At 42.0% G+C, this 19366-nt stretch overlaps 1 protein-coding gene and 1 long non-coding RNA gene across 2 annotated transcripts in view; one reads left to right on the forward strand and one right to left on the reverse strand.

Moving 5' to 3' along the window:
• LOC141795511 (zinc finger matrin-type protein 4) overlaps positions 1-19366 on the forward strand; it is an 84382-nt gene that overhangs the window by 34849 nt on the left and 30167 nt on the right. The window contains exons 4-5 of the mRNA XM_074676417.1: positions 5281-5458; positions 14421-14678. Coding sequence (XP_074532518.1) covers positions 5281-5458; positions 14421-14678 — 436 coding nt within the window. The remainder of the gene's footprint in view (positions 1-5280; positions 5459-14420; positions 14679-19366) is intronic.
• The window catches only part of LOC141795512 (uncharacterized), a 148123-nt gene that overhangs the window by 25752 nt on the left and 103005 nt on the right, over positions 1-19366 (reverse strand). The gene's annotated exons all lie outside the window — the stretch shown is intronic.

Genomic DNA, 19366 nt, shown 5'->3' on the forward strand with positions numbered 1-19366 from the left:
AAAATTCACAAGAAAGGCAGCTTTCATTTATCATTAAATGTAACATTAAACCTTATTTTTAACCTCGTATAACTAATGAAAACAAAACTTGTGAGAAAAAAAGAGGACTTGAATACAAGGCAGCCAAATATTATCTTCAAATCACCACAACAATTGGATGTGAGAAATATTTCTACCAGCTGTTTTAATTTTTTAAAGTTTGACCACAGCCACAGGAATGACTGGGGAGATGGATTTTTTTTTTCTTACCTATACTGCAGCAAGCCACCAGGGGGAGCAGTTTTTGTGGCGACCTCACTTCGAGCCAAGGAAGATGATGTCCATTTTTTTACAGTCTATGCTCTTCCATCCCCTTGTAGGAGGGATAAGTCTAGGTACTGAAACATGATACCGTTTGATTTTATGTGTATCGGTACTTGGTACTATAGACAGAATTTGGTCGGTACCCGTAAAAGTTCCAAATTCAGTATCCATCCCTACTAAACAGTCTGCTCACCTTCTGGCCACTAAGCTATGTACAAACTGAGTTTACAAAGTTTGCTTGTTTTCATATTCACAATAATAGCGCTGTATAACTACAGATAAATACATTACTTTGTTGTTTTTCATCCTGGAAAAAATTGTCTTGAGATCGTGTTATAAAGATCTGATCTCACTTTGCTTCATAAACAAATGCACATTTTAGTAAGAGTTATGTGCATACCACAGTGAGCAAAAGTGCTAATGGGAAATGGAGCCTTTATCCTGCAAAACATGACAGATTCTGGCCAAAGGTGTCATTGGTATCCATGCCAAGCTGTATAGCCTTCAAAGCCCTCAAAGCACTGTGTGCTGCAGCTGGATGAAGGAAATCAGTGCTTCTTCTGGCTTCTTAAATGAGACGGGCATGGTTTGGTTGGGGGTGGGTTGGGGTGGGGGTGTATTCAGTTTTTCTGTTTTCGACTGCCAAACGACCAGATAAAAGAAGAGTTCCTCTCAAAAGTTCTGACACTCTTTTAAAGAATAGTGGCAGACTATCACATCCATACTGAGGTGCTATCAGATCTGTAGAAGCTATCAGCTGATTCTCAAACCCAGGTATTGGATTCAGAATCAGAAAGAAAAAACAGCAGAAGCACATCCCTGGAGAAATGCTTCATGACATTCTGAAGTCAAGAAAAATGATTTCATACCAGCAGAGGAGGAGAAGAAAAGTGAGTTACTGGTGGAGAGGGGGGACTATGGGACAGTTCAGAGAAAGCCCTTAACATGATCACAGCAGGGACAGACACAGGGGAGGAGAGGAGGAGAGGAGGCGAGGCGGCGAGGGAGGAAGGAGGTGAGGGGGTGGCGAGGGCCTGCCAATACAGATAAATATTTCATCCCACTACACACAGAGTCACTGAGACTGATGCCCTCAGGGGGCGGGAGGGCGTAAGAAGAAGAGTGGAAAAAGGTCTTGGAGTGAAGGCAAAAAGAGGAAAAAACAGGAGAAGAAGAGAGTGAGAGGAAGAAGAGGAGTGAGGAAGATAAAGTGGGAGAGAGATAGAGCAGCTGAGAGACAAAGCTAAGCCTGGAAGGTAAAGGTGTCCTTAACTCTCACATCCACTGTCCGTGATGCTAACCGGGGCTGACACGAGACACACACACTCACACACATGCACCCACTGAGCACACACACACTCAGATATGGTGTCACAGACGTTTTTTTTTTTTTTCTATTATTTCCATCTCCTTCGCCCAGACTGAGGTTTTGCTCATCCAAGAAGATTTGACACCTGGACAAGAGAGAGCGCTGGTGTGAAAAGAGGAACAAAACGCCTGAAAGAAAAGACAGGGGAGGTGTGCAACAAACAGGAACAGAGTTCAGACATGAAGAGGAAGGGAGGCTGGATGAACAGGTGGAGGTTCAATATGTGAGCGGGGAGAAGAAACAAGAGACGAGGGAGATAGCGGGGAAAGTGTAAAATTTACAAGGTCGCACTTAAAATGTGAAATATTGCTACTCTTAGAAAACGCTATCACTTTTATTTTTACTGATATATTAAGTATGTGGGCAGTCATTATCACACCCATATGGCTGCAGAAAGATCTCAGTCTATAACTGTTAATATGCTGTGATAACAACCTCTAATATCCCCCATCACAAGGGCACAAGTGACGTTAGGGTCCTAAGTCGTGTAAAACATCTCACACACTTTGATATGACTGTAGTTTGGTCTTTGCTCTGCAGCCGACACATGCAGAGCAGATTGTAGTCATAATTGAAAAATGTCAATGCTGTGTTTGGCAGCATTAAACCCCTTCTCACACATGAACTTCTGACATTTTCAAGATAATCTCATTGCATTTAGGCCCTGATATTTTCAGGAACTTGCCTTTGCACCTCTCAGCGGGACATTATCTGTGTTGGACACGCTCTCATTACTCTGTGCAGAACATTTGGTTTCGGTGTGGGGAGGGAACTTGGTGGAGCGTGCAGAAAAATGAGTTGTGTAGTCTTGTAATGTTGACTGTACCTGTGATAATATTAATACAACAAGTGGAAGGAGGTTTCCACGAGATAATACTGGCCACTGGGGCAAACAGTGAAGAGTATCAGAGAAACTGTTAGTTGTAAATGACTTCATTACTCTGCGCACCCCTCACAGTAATGCTCCCAGACTAATACCTGCTGCATTCACACATTGCTCACTCTTTCTTAACACAGAGTTTTTATTTTGGAAGATTTACAAGGAGAAGTCTGTTTAAAGTCAGAATGACAGCTTCTGAGTTCTCACATATTTCTGAACACCGACAATGTCAGCAAAGTTTTCAGAAGGAGTTTATGTCTGGAAAGTTGCATAACCGCCAAACAAGGTAACCTTGAGAATGATACTTACTTATCTGCGGCAATGTTAGACACTTGGAGGAAAAAAAATGACAAGGAACAACGATGAGACAGAGATTCCTACTTGACATTAAAAGTAAAAACTGTGTTCATGTCTACAAATGATGATTTTTTTCCCATTACCCTAATAAAGCTTTCATTTCAACCAAAACAGAATAAAATATCCTTGATTGCATCTAGAGTTCATAAAAAGGTCTGAAAAAAAAGGAGAAACTTGGCAATCTAGGATGAAAAAGTATTACTTCAGTAAAAATCGTATACAGAACAACAGTTACATCCAGTAAACTGAAAATGTTAAGAGCTTCCCCTAGTGGTGGGATTACAGTTTAAAAAGCCCACTTTGGAAAGAGGTCATATGTTTTTGACATCAATCCTCCAGTCAGGTTGCTTTTGCCCATGCTGTGGTTCCATTAACAAAATGGGTCAGCAACCACCAGTCATGAGAAATGAAAGTGCTGCTGAAGTGGTATAAAACTGCAGTTCTTCAAGCTACCACTTGTCGCTGGCTCCGAAAGCACCAGTAGCCACAAAAACACTCATTCAACAAAGCTGATCTTAAAGGGGCTGAGAGGGGTTTCTTAGTGATCTTGAAAAGCCTTAAAATGAGCTTATCAGTGCTGGTATATGTTATTCCTAAATGCTACATCTTAGCTTCCCAACCAGGTTGTCCAGGATCGGATTGATTTACGGCGTGTTGAAGTCTTATTGACAACACCACACAGGCTTACAAGATTTAGAAGTGAGATCTGTGTTTTTCTCTCATGAAAACAACTTCTTGGATTAATTTTGTAGTGATAATGGACACCGGAGCCAATCTTCCAGACAGAAAAAGAACAGAGGAGCAGAAAAAACTAAACAGGAGAGTGATAGCATAAGAGCTAAAGGCTTGAACACTAACTAATCTGTTTGTGATAATGTCCATTCCAACCCACAGTCAGCAGTTATTCTGCAGTGGTCTGTTTAAACTTGAGAGTCTCGCAATAAAATGAAGAGTGAGGTTACGTTAGCTCTGCTTGGTAGATGACTTGGACACAACCAGGACTCACTAAGACTACACAGTACAGACATGTCTCAGAGCACCAGGCCGCCAGTAGCACTATGCTACTAAACTACGGTACAATTTTGTATAGTTAGATTTTTGCTACCTAACTGTTGATTGTCTCAAACAAAGAAAATTTATTTTGATCCAATCTCTATCTATTTCCAAAACAAACACAAGTCTTGCTAAGAGTCACCTCTTCACGACAGTGTGTGGAGACTCTGAGCCAAAATGGGGATATTAGGAATTTTTTCTGTCCTCACACACTGCACAAGTGTTTCTCTCAATGAAATATTTTTTCTGACAACTTTAGGGTTTCATATGATTAAAGGCACAGCTGACTTTACTAACAGGCAGGTACAATCCAGCTGTTACCAAGGAGGCTATTGGCCTGCCTCAACAGCAAATATTCACCTTTGCTGGGTTGACCAAAACTTGGGTTGAGTCAGATTCAATAAGCTTCAAATCTCATCTCAGAAACCAGAAACATCACATAGGATACATCAAGTCTAGCGTCAGCACCTATAGAGATGGTATTTTGGCTTCACTTCTCACAGATAATGACTTATATGATGAGAAGTGCCACAAAATAGGTCAATATGTGTCAAAGTGTCTGTCTTTGTCAGTGTACGTACCCTCAAATCTTCTGCTGTGGGTTTCGATACCTATTTTTGCCACATCAAAAGGTATTTCTAAGATTTTGCAGTTTCACATCTTCTTGGTCTGTTATGGGTGAGGAAGGGTAGTATATACAGCAGTTCAGCCAGTCATTACTGGTCATTTTTGATCATTTCTGGAGCTTTGTAATTTTCACAAAGCCTTTTTTCATTCTGTTTTTCTATCCTGATGGACCAAAAGAGAGCAAAAAAAAAAAGGAAAGTAGAAATGAAACCTGACTTACCAGTGTGCGATCCTGTATTTACATCAGCTATAGTGTTTATTTGTGTACATGGGGCGGTTGGTCTTCTGTGTTTGTGTTCCCTCTCCACACCTCATCATTAGTAATGAACCAGCAGCAGTGAAAGGGCCAAGCCACAGCCTCAGCCCAGAGAGACGGATGAATATTTGATCAGTCCTCTTTCTTGTGTGTGCGTGTGTGAGAGAAGCAGAGAGACAAAGCTCAGGGGTCAGTGCAAAGTGTACATCATTCTATTTTTCATCCAACACTGCCTCTATTCTCTCCGTTTCTCACCTTTGCCTCCCTTCATCTCTCCTTTCACACCATCCCTGTCTTCACCTCCTCAAATCTCTTTTCCTTTCTCACCTCCTTCACCCTCTCCCCTGCTGTGATCCACTTTTCGCTCATAATGCTCCTCATCTGTCCGTCCACCACCCTCTCGTCTAACCATCCCTCTTTCCTCTCCTCCTCTAGGACTGTGCAGAGACAGAGGTGGACAGGAACAAGTGCTGTACCTTGTGTAACATGTTCTTCACCTCGGCCATCGTGGCCCAGTCGCACTACCAGGGCAAAACCCACGCCAAGAGAGTCCGCCTGGTGCTGGGAGAGCCGCCTAGCATACCCGCAGCCATGACCAGCCCTGCCAACACAGGTATATCTCACACCTTTAGACTTTTAGCTGACTGCGCTTGATTGTAGCAACAAGATCAAAGACATGCTGCTGGAGCCAGGAATCGAGAGAGGGGTTGTTAAATCAAAGAGAAACATTTGCAGATGAAGCAGGACCCTGACATGTAGCAGAGGGGTCTTGTCTCGCGCTGCAGGAGAACAGGACCACATGAATCACTCTGTGGCACCTGATCAGGGTTTTAAAAGACATATTTTTGTCCCCTATTGTCTCTTGTCTTTGAATATTGCCTCAGTCTCTCCTGCTTTTTCTCCACTTTTTTCCTCTCCTCTTAACGATGGTCAAGTTATCAGACACCGCTATCTAACTGAGCCGTGTATAATCAAAAGACGTGATTACCAGTTTGTTGATCAGTTCAGAGTTTCAGATTCTGTTTTGTTAAAAAACACTTTTTGACGGATGTTTTTCCACTGATACAACCCAACATTTTTCTCCTATTGCTCTAAAGTGTTCCTGTGATATTAAAGACAGTCAAAAAAGGAGTCGTTAGGAAATAGTTGGAGAAGTACATGACCTTTTTATGCAACAGAAGTTTAGGGCAACTTTGTTTTAATTTATTGAGAAGTTGTAATTACAGCCCTGTAGTTGAAGGTCATACGTAGGCTGTAACTACATGTAAAGGGTAACCAGTACTGAAACAAAGAACGAGGATCATCTTGTGAAGTTAGAGATATGCATCGACTGCCTATTAACCTTCCTTTCTCTAAAACAGGCTCAGTTTCTTGGAGTTGTTTCAAAACCCTAAAATATGTGACAAAAGAAGCATATACACAAATGAAGAATCATTAAAGTTGGAAGGTTATTCTGATATACCGTAAAATACCAAATAAACGCCGGGTTCCAAATAAACGCCAGGTGTAGCAGCACGTTTAGCAAAATAGACACCCGTTCCAAATAAACGCCGGGGGTATGGTAAGTTACTCGGCGCAGCCTACGAGCCACAGTCAATTTCTTTTGTTGTTTTTTTCATTCCACGGTCGTAGTTACAGAACACACATGCAAACGCTGAGCTCACAACGACAGTTGACTCTTGAAAACTGATTTTTGTAAAAGAAACATAATCAGACTGTACTTAATTAGTAGTGGTGCAACGGATCATGATTGATCCGTGATCCATTTGGATCGACTTAATCGGTTCGGCACACACATGACCCTACAGCAGTGTTTTTTGTGCAGCAGAAGCCCGGAGCGCTCGCACCGAACACCCCCTCCCTGCTCGTCTGCTCGTCTGCCGTCTGCTCGTCTGCCCCGTCTGAGTGCAGACTTAGATGGGCCCATATTTTACTTGACCCAAAACACAAATAAACGGACTCCAACCGAAAAAATCTGATATCGGTCTGCATTCACGCTTTATTTAGAGAATTTTCAGCGCGTTACTTTCACACAAAAACACCGCTAAATAAGGCTCTAGTTCTCATCGTGTCGTAAAACAGCGCTACCTCCGCTGCAGAGCCACAGCTGGCTCCGAGGCACTCACCGCCTAGTGTATCAGTCCACGCGCGGCGTGCCAGATATAAACAAACGCAGGTAGTCTGCCAGGACGAATTATGCAATAACAACGTGAAGATGAGGAGGCTTTGCAGAGTCAAAGACGAAGACGTTACCACTTCTGCTTAATGTTATTTTCTGGGAAAGGAATTAAACGCCTGTTCCAAATAAACACCCAGTCCCAAATAAACGCCTGGTCTGCTCAGTGATTGAAACAAAAAACGCCCTGGCTACTATTTGGTATTTTACGGTAGTTCATTAATTATTTTTGTGATTTTACAACTTATTTCAAGCAAATGTTATACTTTTCTCTCACAATAGTGAAAAGTCATGTGTGTATCTGTAGAAATGTCCCTCTTTCAATAACAAATTGACTTATTGTGATTGTACAGCATCAATCACGGTGCAGTGAAGCGAGTTTCCCTGTTAACAATCTGCAGGTTGGGACCTAGAGACCCCAAAGGGGTTTAACACAGCTTCAGTATTTGCCGACCTGTTAATTAGCTTTAAAAAGGGATTTAAAAGAGCTTCAGGTGTGATGGAGACAGAGCCTGCAGGAGCTTGAGGTTAAGACTATGACATCTGATCACAATATCTGTATCTTTAGTGCCATTAAATGTAAAAGACTGGATTCTGTATCATTTTGAAGTGGCATAACATCGATCTCTCAGTCTTTCTGCTCTTCTGCAAAGCATGTATCAGACTTCTTTCTTGAAAAAAACACCAGAGGTTAAAATAAAGGACTGATTGTCTTGCAGTTCATCGGTTATGTAAATTTTAAATACATAAATAGATAAATGGGTTCTCTGCCTAGGAGAGGTCCATATATGTGAGGGAAATCATGAGTGTTTTTTAGCCTGTCTGCAGTGTTTCCTGTCGTAAAAACAGCTTTAAGGCATTTTTCTGGAGAGTGAAGGGAGGCACCTTTCCATAACACAAAATCAATAGAGAGTGATGAATTATATCCTCCTCTTTTGGGGGTAGGTCTTAACCGCACTCCATCTGAATGGCAATACTTCTGAGATTAAACAGTATACATTTATATTCCAATACGCAGGCTTTCCCCTGATTTTTGTCGTTGCACATCTCTATCATGTCTTCAAATACTTGCCCTTCAATAACTTTAAAACAATCCCAGTAGGTATAAACCAGAGTGCAAGTTGGGTTTTGCAGACAAAGAGAATAGAGCATTAAACAGATTCTTTGAGCAGGTTGGTTTTCGTACGTCTGTCTGTCTGTCTGTCTGTCTTCCCCCAGGTCAGTCTTAAAAGTGAAAGCCCATCCATCAATTTTCAGATAATAAACCTGCATTAGTGTCAGCATGGGGGTCTGCTGGGGCTGCATTTCTCATTTAGTTAGGTTCTCTGACTTCAAATCCAAAGCAACGTTTGATGCCCTTTAGGCTCAGGTACGATGTGAGGGTTTAATTCATTTGTGTGTGCGTTTCAATTGTGTGGCTGCAAAAACAGGGAAAAAAAAGAAGAGTTGAAATAGATTTTTCTCTCATAGCTGCAAATGAGAGAAAATGTGGGTTCTTCAAATTGAAGGATTGTTGTTGAAAGGCTGTTTGGTAAGGTGTTACAGGTTACAAGGCCGAAAGAATTGTTGCTCAGTTTAAGCTCTGGTGGTTTAAATATGTCGAGGTTGGAGTAGAACACTTAAAATATAATTTCAACCTCAGTTCTGAAATAGACTTCTTTATTATTAATTTAAGTTTCAACTTTGATTCAAATGACGGAGGGAGAACATGTTCAGCACCAAGGACAGTTCCAAGCCATTATTACTTAAAGGGGCTTCAGATGGAGAGAGATGCTTTGGGTGAAATGGTAAGAAAAGGTTTTGTATTAACTGCTGTGTTCTTTCAAGAACATATTATTGTTTTTGTCAGTTGTTGGAATTATGCCACTGACTTATATCTCTTTATTGTCGCTAAATTTCTGCAGTGGACAGGACACAGCAGCTTTGGGGGTTTAGCTCATGCTTGACTGTAGGACTGCAACTACCGATTATTTCAGTAATAGATGTCTCTGACGATTATATTTACAATAAATTGGTGGAAAAAAAGGATGAGGATGCATGATAGTAAAATTTGCAAAACCAAACATTTGTTGTTATTTTAGTTGATGGCTATTGTTTGCTTAAAGAAACAACATATTTGAACATAGTTTAAGCTGACAAGATGCTACATATATTAAGTATAACAAGTGACATGAATGTATTTTTACTTACAGAATCAACAGTATGGGCAAAATAACAGAAAATACATTTTTATGTAATCAGATTAAGAACTTAGTGGGCCAAAAAGGCAAATAAATAAAATGTGTCCTCAGTCTTTTTACCTGCAGGTCAAACATACACCCCCTCTGCCCCACCACTATCTGTCAAAGCTAACGCTAATGGACTCCTCGTGGTTTTCAAGACATACCATGCATTTCACAACTTTTTTGAAAAGAGTTTATGTGGGATTTTGTAGCTACTCACCTCACTGTTGAGCTCCCCAGCTCATCATCAATGAGCCCAACATGTTTGCGTTTTAAGTTCTGGATAATTGCAGTTGTACTGTCGTGCCATGCAAGGTTGTTTTTGCAAAAATGCAATAAATACGCTGTGTGCTTTTACTCAGCCTGAAATACTCCGAAACTCTAGAGTTTTTTAGATGAACGGCTACTCCGGCTCTGCCATTATTCGCATGTTCCGGCTCAGCTTACTGTTTACATGTGACACATACAGCCCCGCAGCCCAGGTCATCCACACTCCAGTCAAGTAGGTGGCGGTAGTGCACCTTCAGCTAGTTGCTAACCGCTAAAAAATCCAACAAAAATAGATGGAGACAAACTAAACTGAAGACAAACTAACACATCAATGCAAAGCTCAATGCATTAGTTATAGAAAAACGACGACGCTTTTACATATCGATTTTATCAACTTGTCGTTGCAGCCCTGCTTGAAATTATATGTTTAGGCTACAATGTAGCTGCTTCTTCAAGAGAAAATATTTAGATATTCTTTATGGACCATCAGACCGTCTTTGCAGCTCTGTTGTTAACTCAGACCCTCATTACATAACATCTGTCGGTTGTTGTTAGAAGGTGTGCACATGTTAAGCCCTTAGCTCCCCACGCCCACTGAAAACATGTCCCCATGCAAACCAGTACTTCAGCAGGCGACTCTTTTAGCCCTTTCAGATCAATACCTTCATTGGATTCCAATCATGATGTATGCAAACACAGCCTTCACTCAATGATGACCAAGGTAATTAACATAGTTGTGTGACTCAGTCTCACCCCTGCTCGCATACATCCGAGTAAACCAGACATCCTTTTTATGTGACATGAATCACTGAACCAAGAATATTTTTAGTTCAAAGCACATATTCTATCTGGAGTGGATTTGGGAAGCTTTAGTCATGCTTCAGTCAAAATGTCTAGCCTGGATATCAGAGGGGAAAAAGTCTAGAAATACTAACATACCAGAGGCTACAGAAGTCAAACTTTGAAGGTGTGGGGAACGGACAGTCTTTAATTTTCTGACTTTACGTTCATGATTCTTTAAGATGTCTTCGTTTTTTCCCCGCTGTCAACGCTGGTGAGTCGTCCCCAGGGGAGCTTTACATAATTTGATTCAAATAAGATTCAAAAAGTTATAAACATATAATCACGGCAAACTGGGAGTGTTAAAATCAAGCCCTTGAGTGACTTTTGCTTAACTTTGGCCTACTTTTTCAGGAAAAGTGTCACTTCTGAGCAGCACTCGCCGTGTAGTCAGGGCAGTACTGTGACAGTGGGACCTGAAGGAATAGAAACGAGGATAAGAGCAAGAAGAGAAGAAGAGTGACCTGGGAGAGAAAAAAAAAGATTTCAGGAGAGATTAAAGTCAAAAGTAGCCTTCATGATCTCTCGAAGATGAGAGCTCCATGGAAGATGCACAGCAAATCTGACAGGCTTGTGCGCACGTGGGCACAGAAACACACAAAAGCAGGATGACTGATGCCTGCACGTTTGCACACTTGCATCTAAGGACACATGGACACGAGCATAGACACAGACAAACACGCGCACCCATAACATAAAGTGAGGAGACAGAAAGCAAAGGCCATGTGTGTTGGTGAAAGCCCCTGAGAGGCAGAGAGCAGAGAATGTACCTGTGTTACTTCCTTCCTTCTCCTGCACACACACTCACACTCACATGCACGGCCGCTGTGCCCCACTCCGTGAAAAACACTTACTTCTGCTCCAGTGTGCAGAGATCACAGTCATGGGAAAAGAAAGGGTGGGAAAACAAGGGATGAAGGAGGAAGAATACATCGGAGAATCTCTCCCTGTTGCTGCTTGGCACGTGCTGCTCCACAGAGCTGTCAGAGTGCAGGAGCTTCACTCATGCAAGGGTGCAAACGCACGCGCAACCACACACACACAAATGTAATTCACATCCAGAGATTTTAGCTCGACCTTGTCTTTGAGATTAAAAGCAGAAAGATGAAATGACATTAGAAGAGTTACTGGGCTGCGTTTTGTAACTGAGATGATCTTGTTGTGGAGACAAACACCAGTAAAGGGGAATGTGAGTGGGTGTGGTTGGTGAGATGAGCACAGACACAGCCATAGATACAGTAACTATGTGAACAGAGCCCAAAGACACATCAAGGTAGGAGCAACCAATCAGATTGCACGGCTGGGAGTCAACACGGGCACATAAAATCACACCATAAATGAACACGCTTCACACTCAGTGGTCAGTGGTCAACAATGCTCGCATGTTCTGCATTTGCTCTCAGGGAGCTGATGGTTGTTGTGAAAAGAAGTGACTCATTTTGGCTAAAAAGCTTGTTTGAGTGGGTTTTGACTGGTGATAGAAAATGTATTAACCACAGACTCTTTAAAAGGTTGACAACAGGAAAGCTTACCAAAAATGAAGCCAAAACACTTGGAGCTCTCCCTCCAGACTGGCTGCAGTATTTATCCCAATCCCACCTCCTCCATATAACTAATGGGACATGAGTCAAAGTATAAAATATTAATACACCTCAAGTAAAGTTTTCTTAGTCATGGTTTCTGTCACTGTAGTTAGTTCTTGTGTTACTGATTGATGCCAAAGGGTTAATTATCTCTGAGTTTCATGTAAATCTTTTATTTGATGCTAAGATTGGAAGTGTAACACTAGGAGTGACAGCTCTGTTGACTAATGAGGCTCCTGTGGCGCTGTGTGAACCAGTTAATCCAAAAAAGGAAGAATGGTTAGAGGAAATGTAACATACAATCAGTTAATTAAAACTTTCCAAACTTATGACTGCTCAGCGAGACAGTAAGCCTTTTTAGACAGTTTAAAGCTGTGTTATTTATGCTCTATACTCTAAAAACAAACATAAAGATATAATATTACGAAGCACGGACAAAGTTTCAAATAATCTGTGTCTAAAGCCGCGTTTCCACCAAGCAGTCCGGGTTGGTTCGTCTCGGTACGGTGCGCTTTTAGCGGCGTTTCCACTGACTCATCCCGGGACGGATCCCTAAAAACCGAGACGAGCCGTCCCACTTTTTTGGGACCCTTTTGTATGGGTGCCAGACTGAACCGATCCGCTCCCGGAAGGTGGAGCAACACACTGCAGACGGTTGATTGGTCAAAAGAATCGTCACTGACCCCGACAGCGGCTGCATGTCTCCTGGCGGCACACAGACTTCTCTGAAACAAAGCTTGATTGCACTTTGTAACAGAGAGTTACATGAAAATCACAGAGAGGGCAAAATGCTGCATGTCTTCCATCTGTGCTCTTTGATTTCTGTGTCGCGTTTTCTTCTTTGTTGGATTAAATAGCGGGGTAAGCTGCTACAGCGTTGCGCTATTGTTAACCAGCTGCGGCTTCCGGCATCCGGCTTACACGCAGCCTACCACGAGAGGACACAGTTTGCTGTGGACACGCAAATGGGATCAGACTTAACTGTCCCAAACCGTACTGAACCGACCCGGACTGCTTGGTGGAAACGCAGCTAAAGTAATCTCCAAAGGGACTGTTGCTGCTTTGAAAGGCCGGTTGAAAAAGTCACACAAAAATGAGAGTTGGCTCAATTTGTGACATAGCATACTGTAAGTATCATTGAATCTTAAACATTTCATTTTGTCATTTCTAATAAGAAACAATGTGGCAACAGCGAAAGAGGCTTCTTGAATGACAGGGGCTGAAATGAAGCATTTCACACAGAGGCTCATACAAGGTTTTTAAAAACCCAAACATGAGCAGATATTTGTTTGCAGTAAATCCTTTAAAGCTACAAAAGAAATATTTAAAGAGACAGTTGGAAGCTTTAAAAAATAACCAGAATACCCCCGCTTTAGTTTGTGTTTCATTTTGAGAGCAGGGTGAGGCACCAATAAAGCGGCTCCACCTGCTCCCTTCTGCAAAGACCGGCTCCAGAATTTTCCTGAGTGCGATATCCAGCACTTTTCATGGGGATTTGGCTTCACTTTTGTACAACAGCAGGAGAAATAGCTGGTTGCCCATCATTGTATGATGCCAATGGTTGAAACATGTAATTCTGAGGCAGTGAGTCACGGTCGGTATAACTCTGGAGTCTTTGACACATGTAGATAGAGGATCGGCACATTTGGACACGCCATCTGGCATTAGAAGCCTTCTCACACAGTTTGGCTGTGGAACTAACACCCCCTCCTTGCCTTCAAACACACACTTTGAGCAGAGATGATTTCTTCAGTGCACATACTGTACCTCACACACGTGCAAAGAGCCTGTTCTGAAGCTTCATTCATGCACACACACACGTAAGCCCTGACACATTTTCTGTAGTGTGGGTTATGCCTTTCATCCACCACCAAAACACTCACAGACAGACACGCATGCAGACACACGCATGTTAGCAGTCTGCTCTGCGTGAGCCACAACTGCGTCCTGTGGACATGTCAGGGCCTGTTGGCTATAAATGGGCAATCACCATGGTAACCAGTGTCATGTCACGAGTAGCAGGTCACCTGGAAGTCTGCCACCGCTTTTTGTTTTTTTCTAATTTAATTCCCAGGAAGAGAAGAAGAGAGGAGAGATAGGGAAAGAGGAAGAGAAAAATGACAGCAGAGAAGAGGGGGAGGAAGACGAGGAGCAGGAAGAAGTCTGATTGCTCTTTGCTCTCAGTTGGTTCAATCTAAACCTGGAGCTTTTCAATCTGTGTATGTGTGTGTGTGTCCAAATATATTTGGGATTTCATGTGGGTCTATAAGAGAGAGTGGGAGTGTGTGCAGCTAAATACAAATGGTTTTATTTTTATGTTAATGTAATTTCATGAAAATATTTTGATTGAATTAAATTTAGCACCTTAAACTCCATTTACATATGAATCACTGTTAATATGCTCCCTCTCTGCTGTCAATCCCTCAACCCTCCCTCTGCATTCCCTCACCCCTGCACCTCTTGTCTCCACCGTCTATTCCCTAGATTCCTCTCCTTCCACCCCGGTGCCCACAGACGCCGCCGCATGCCCCCCTCCTCCCCCCGCCCTGCCCTGGCCCATGGGGGTTGTCGGAGGAAACGGCGGCAGAGAAGCAGGGAAGTACTGCTGCTTATGCGGAGCCTGGTTCAACAACCCGCTGATGGCCCAGCAGCACTATGAGGGCAAGAAACACCGCAGGAACGCGGCCAGAGCGCGCCTCCTGGAGCAGCTAGCAGGCAGCCTGGATGCCACGGAGAGCACAGGTCAGCCTCTTGGCCGTAAACCCAACACAAGGGAAGTGACAAGTGAAGGGCAGGCAGGGTGTGAGGACTTAGTACGAGGAAAGACGATGAGGAGAGGGATCATGTTTAAGATCAGGGGCAGTGAGGGACATCTGAATGTTCATATGCTTTTTTAAGGGGTGTACATTTCAAAGACACTCTGACGTAAACCACACAGGTCACACAGGGATTAAATTAGCACCACTGGCTTCTTAAAAAGCTTATTACACATCATGAAAAAAGGTTTGAAATAACTGACGCATCCTCGAACCACATGTTTTGACCACTGAATCATCCAGAGTTTCTCCTTAAATTGCCCTCTTTTTTACTGTCCTACTGTTAACATTTGCATAAAACAAATAATGTCCAACAGATGGCTGGAATACCCTCTGATGATTTAATTAAGATGCAGAATTATAAAACTCTATAGCTGAGTTGTTCAGCCATGATACTCTAAAATCTTCCTTAATGAAAGAGGCAGTCAAATATTTTTAGAAGTTAAGATCTGTCTATGATGTCATTAAACATTATGCAGACATCTGGGCTTGAAGGCCGCAGGTTTTTATTAGAAAGCAGAGATAAAACTAGGTCATGTGGGTCAGATGAAAAGACACTGCTAAATTACATTATTCTGTGAGAAGCAGACAGGGTTTTTGGACCCTAACACACTGGGGACTTCTGTTTCAGATATCACCTCCAGAGCCTGACAGATGTGTGTGTTTTGAGACTGGTTCTCAAACAGATGAGGGAGAAACTATTCAGCGCCCAAAAATTCAGTGAATCTGTTTTGGACCAAATCTGCAGGTGCATATCATCTCAGAATCTCAGTCAGTAATTGAAAATTTTACAACAAGCAAAGCATTAACAGTAAATCATGACAACAAATAAGCAACTGAACACACCATCAAACACACATTTATATAACTGTATGTTAGAATAAAAGGAACCACTTCATAGAACTGGCAGCGTTGAGTGCTTCCAATCTGTTATAATCATAACTTGGCCCGTTACATCGTGGAAACAGAACGCTCCGCTGTTTGAATTTCTATCAACGTGTCAATTCACAGATGCATAGAAAGAGTGTGGTCACAGTTATTTTCCAGTCTTTTTTAAGGTTGAAGTGAAACTGTGTAGACTACAGAGTGAGGTAAGAGTGAGGTAAGATGTGCTGAAGTCTGTATCTTCTGTACAGGCACACACACACAGTTTGAGCAAGGTGAAATGAACCAAATTTTGACAAAATTAGTATCCATGTCACTGTTTCACTTTCAAACTTGCTTCAGCAATAATTATCAGGCAGCTGTGGCTCGGTGGAAGGGTCAGTTGTATCAATGGGAACACCAGGGATTTGATCCCAGGTCCCGCTGTCTGCATGCTCAGTGAATCAATTAATCTTTATTTATATAACACCAAATCACAACTGACCTTATTTCAAGATGTGTCCCAAGTCAAGACCTGCTAATTTTCTATTAATAAAAGAGACCCAATATTAAGACAAGATAAGGATTCTTATCTCAAATTAATTCACCATGAGTGCTGGGTGTTCATGGGAAGGACACTTAGCCCCAAACTCTCCAAGGCACTGTGTCATCGGTGTTATGCCTTCTCCAGCAGTGTGTGAATGTGTTGTAAATATGACATGTAATGTACAATTTCTTTGAGAGGTCAGGAGATTACGGAAAGTTCTGTATAAGAACAGTCCATTTACCTTTCACCTTTTACTTCATAATGTGGCGAGAGCCATTACTTTTCAAGCAACTGCAGACAGCGTTGGTGTAAAACTTGTGTCACATCGGTTCAGCTTCTGGATGGGTACCCAAAACCTGTTCTTGTTAAGAATCGATAAGTAACAGTTCAATCCATCAACCTCACTAGCCATTATGCTTCCCTTATCAAGTTTTTACATCGCACCAGAGCCGCCTTATGTCTACTATTCAGCCCAGCTATAGTAGCTTAGCGGTTAGATGACAGTTTCCCATGAAAAATCTAATTCTGGAAATTCTGCTTTAAGTTTTGCTGAAGAACTAAACACACAAAGAAATGTACATTACTCTTTGGCACGAGATTCTTATTCAATACATTAAACATGTTATACATCTCGTTATGCACCTAAAACAAAATAGAAAACATAGTGCTAGTTTGATGCTAACATAAGTGAAATTGCTTTGATATGCTAGAGTTTAGCATACATCGGTATTCCTTTAGTTTCACAATAGAATGTCAACTCCCATCAAAAAAACATATCACAATTACCCTTGGCAAATGATACTGAAAACTCTAAATGTCAAAATAGTAACAGGCAAGTTAGAAATAAAGATGCATGCAGGCTCTGAATTCAGCATAACTACAGCAAGCCCAAAGTTCTTAACATATAATGATGCATAACAAAACAGTACGTCCAAATATATCCAGATCCAGTGACCAATGTCATATTCATTCACTTACAAAATCAATTAAATTTTGTTATCCAAGAAAACCTGTAAAGCTACTTTTTGTACAGAGAAAATTCACAGGAGGAATTATTAAGGGAATCGATGAAGAAACGGATCAACAAGCAGAATCGATAAGGGCATCGGTATCAATAAAATCTTATCAATACCCATCCCTAGTTCAGCTACAGAGTACAGACCTCATTGCACTGGTCATTGGTTTGAACAGGCTTATCCCCCTGTCTGCCTTTCCACATTAGCTGTCTGTATTTGGTTGTACTTTCAAGAAAAGCAAAGTAAGTGTCACTTAGAAGGGTTAAATACTCCATGTGATATTTTCCTCACTGCAGGTTAAATATCTGTACATGTCAGGATGTCTATATATAGAGACTAGTACATTTGTAAAACAGCCAATTCATATTAAGCTTGGCTCTCATCTCTGTCTCTGCAGTCCAAAATTTTACAGCATGTAGTGCAGACTCCAGAGGTGTTGACTCGGGAACTGATCTCAGAGCCTGGATCCAAGGCCAATGAAATGAAGACATTAGCTAATCCACCATCAAGAAAACGATGTCCTTTCACCTCTGTGTCCAACACCAAGTTAAATTTGGACACACCGTATGTATCTTTGATTTTCACAGTTTAAGCTTTCGTGTCATAGCAGAGATTTCACACCTGTCACTACTGTACAAAAAAGAAGAGGCTATGTCACCAGCTTATAGAGCATTTAGCTGAATATACACATTAAAATTCCTGCCTGCGGACAAAACATGACTGCCACACAGAGAGCCTCTGTGGGAGTCAACAAGGTGTTTAAGTTAACAATTATGCTGATATTGTTTCTTATTCCAGCTAATTAATCTGAAAAACACAGATCACATTTCACTTTCCGTCACGAATTCTGGGTTTTAATTACAGTTTTATGTCTCCCTCTCCCCCTGTTATTCCTCCTCGCTCCCACACAAACACATTCACTCACAAATTTAGCAGTAAGAGGACACTGCTTCACACACATACACACACTTTTCTGCCAGAAGGGTATTTAAATGAAATTATTAATAGTATTTGGAACAGGAATTGCCTTTCCTTTTCTGGTTCCCACGAGTGATATCTTCCAAAATCCTCTTAATGCAGCACACAGCTCAACACGTACGAACACAGCGTCACACGACTCCTCTATGCTGCACAAAACTTTGACACTTTGGTACCTCACACACAGAAGCGCCCAGACATTGCCAAAAAAAACACACATGCAAATCCTTTGTGAGCCAGCGCTATGCTGTCCACTTGGTGCTCCAGGTGTAATGACATAAACCATCATCTCAAGAAGCCAATCATATTAAAAGCATGAGTCATGTTGCCGCCTACACTGGCTGAGAGGCTTTAAGAGGTGTCATGTTGGATATCGTCCTCTGTGCACAAACTGTGACCCAGATCCCACAAACTCAGCTGTTTTGGGAGATTTTGAGCATTTAACAACAAAAACATGTTAGAAATTCTTAGTGTAAGATAAAAATGTACAAAATTCAGATCTTCCTTCTGCAGAATCTCTTATCATTGTTCATTTAAAGGGTAATGCACTAGTCTAAGATTTCTGAGTGTGCCTGCAGCTGACGGGGTCTATTATATGTGCCATCAATCATGTGTTTGTTCCAGTGTCTTCAGTGGGAAGCTCTTTGCTCCTCAGAGTGCATTTCCATTGTCTGTGCTTGTTTGTTCTTCACTTTTCCATTGGTGCAAGATTCTCACTTCTGATTGGCTTTTATCACCACTTCAGGTGTGAAGTCACAGGTGTGCTGGGTGTACTCTCAGAGGTAGGGTTAAGGGCAAGGCTGCAGCTGAGCTCAGAGTGGGAGGAGGAGGAGAGGGCTGAGGGAGGGTTTGGTCTCAGACGAGTACGGATTCATCTGTCTTCCATCCTCTGCTCCCCTTTGTTGGACCGTTTTCTGTCTCCTCAGTCCCGCTCCTACTGCTGTGCTTTATCTTGCATCCTGTTTTGCTTTGTGTGTAAATTTGTGCACACCACTTGGGGCACCGATCCGTCGTCATGTCTCATCTGTCATCCTCATTAGCTCCCCACGAGGCACAGGTGAATTATTTACACACCAATATTCCTTCCATTCCCAAACTGAGGCTCCACAGTCGTATTGTCTGCATGTGTCCCATTGATGATACTGACCTTTAGTTGCACTTTTATATTCTCTCTCCTCCCTATCTCCTGCCCCCACATTCGCACACTCA

This window comes from Halichoeres trimaculatus, unplaced genomic scaffold, assembly GCF_033239565.1.
Source record: "Halichoeres trimaculatus isolate MK-OKI-2021-1 unplaced genomic scaffold, fHalTri1.1 fHalTri1_scaffold_8, whole genome shotgun sequence".
In the NCBI taxonomy this organism is placed as follows: Eukaryota; Metazoa; Chordata; class Actinopteri; order Labriformes; family Labridae; genus Halichoeres; species Halichoeres trimaculatus.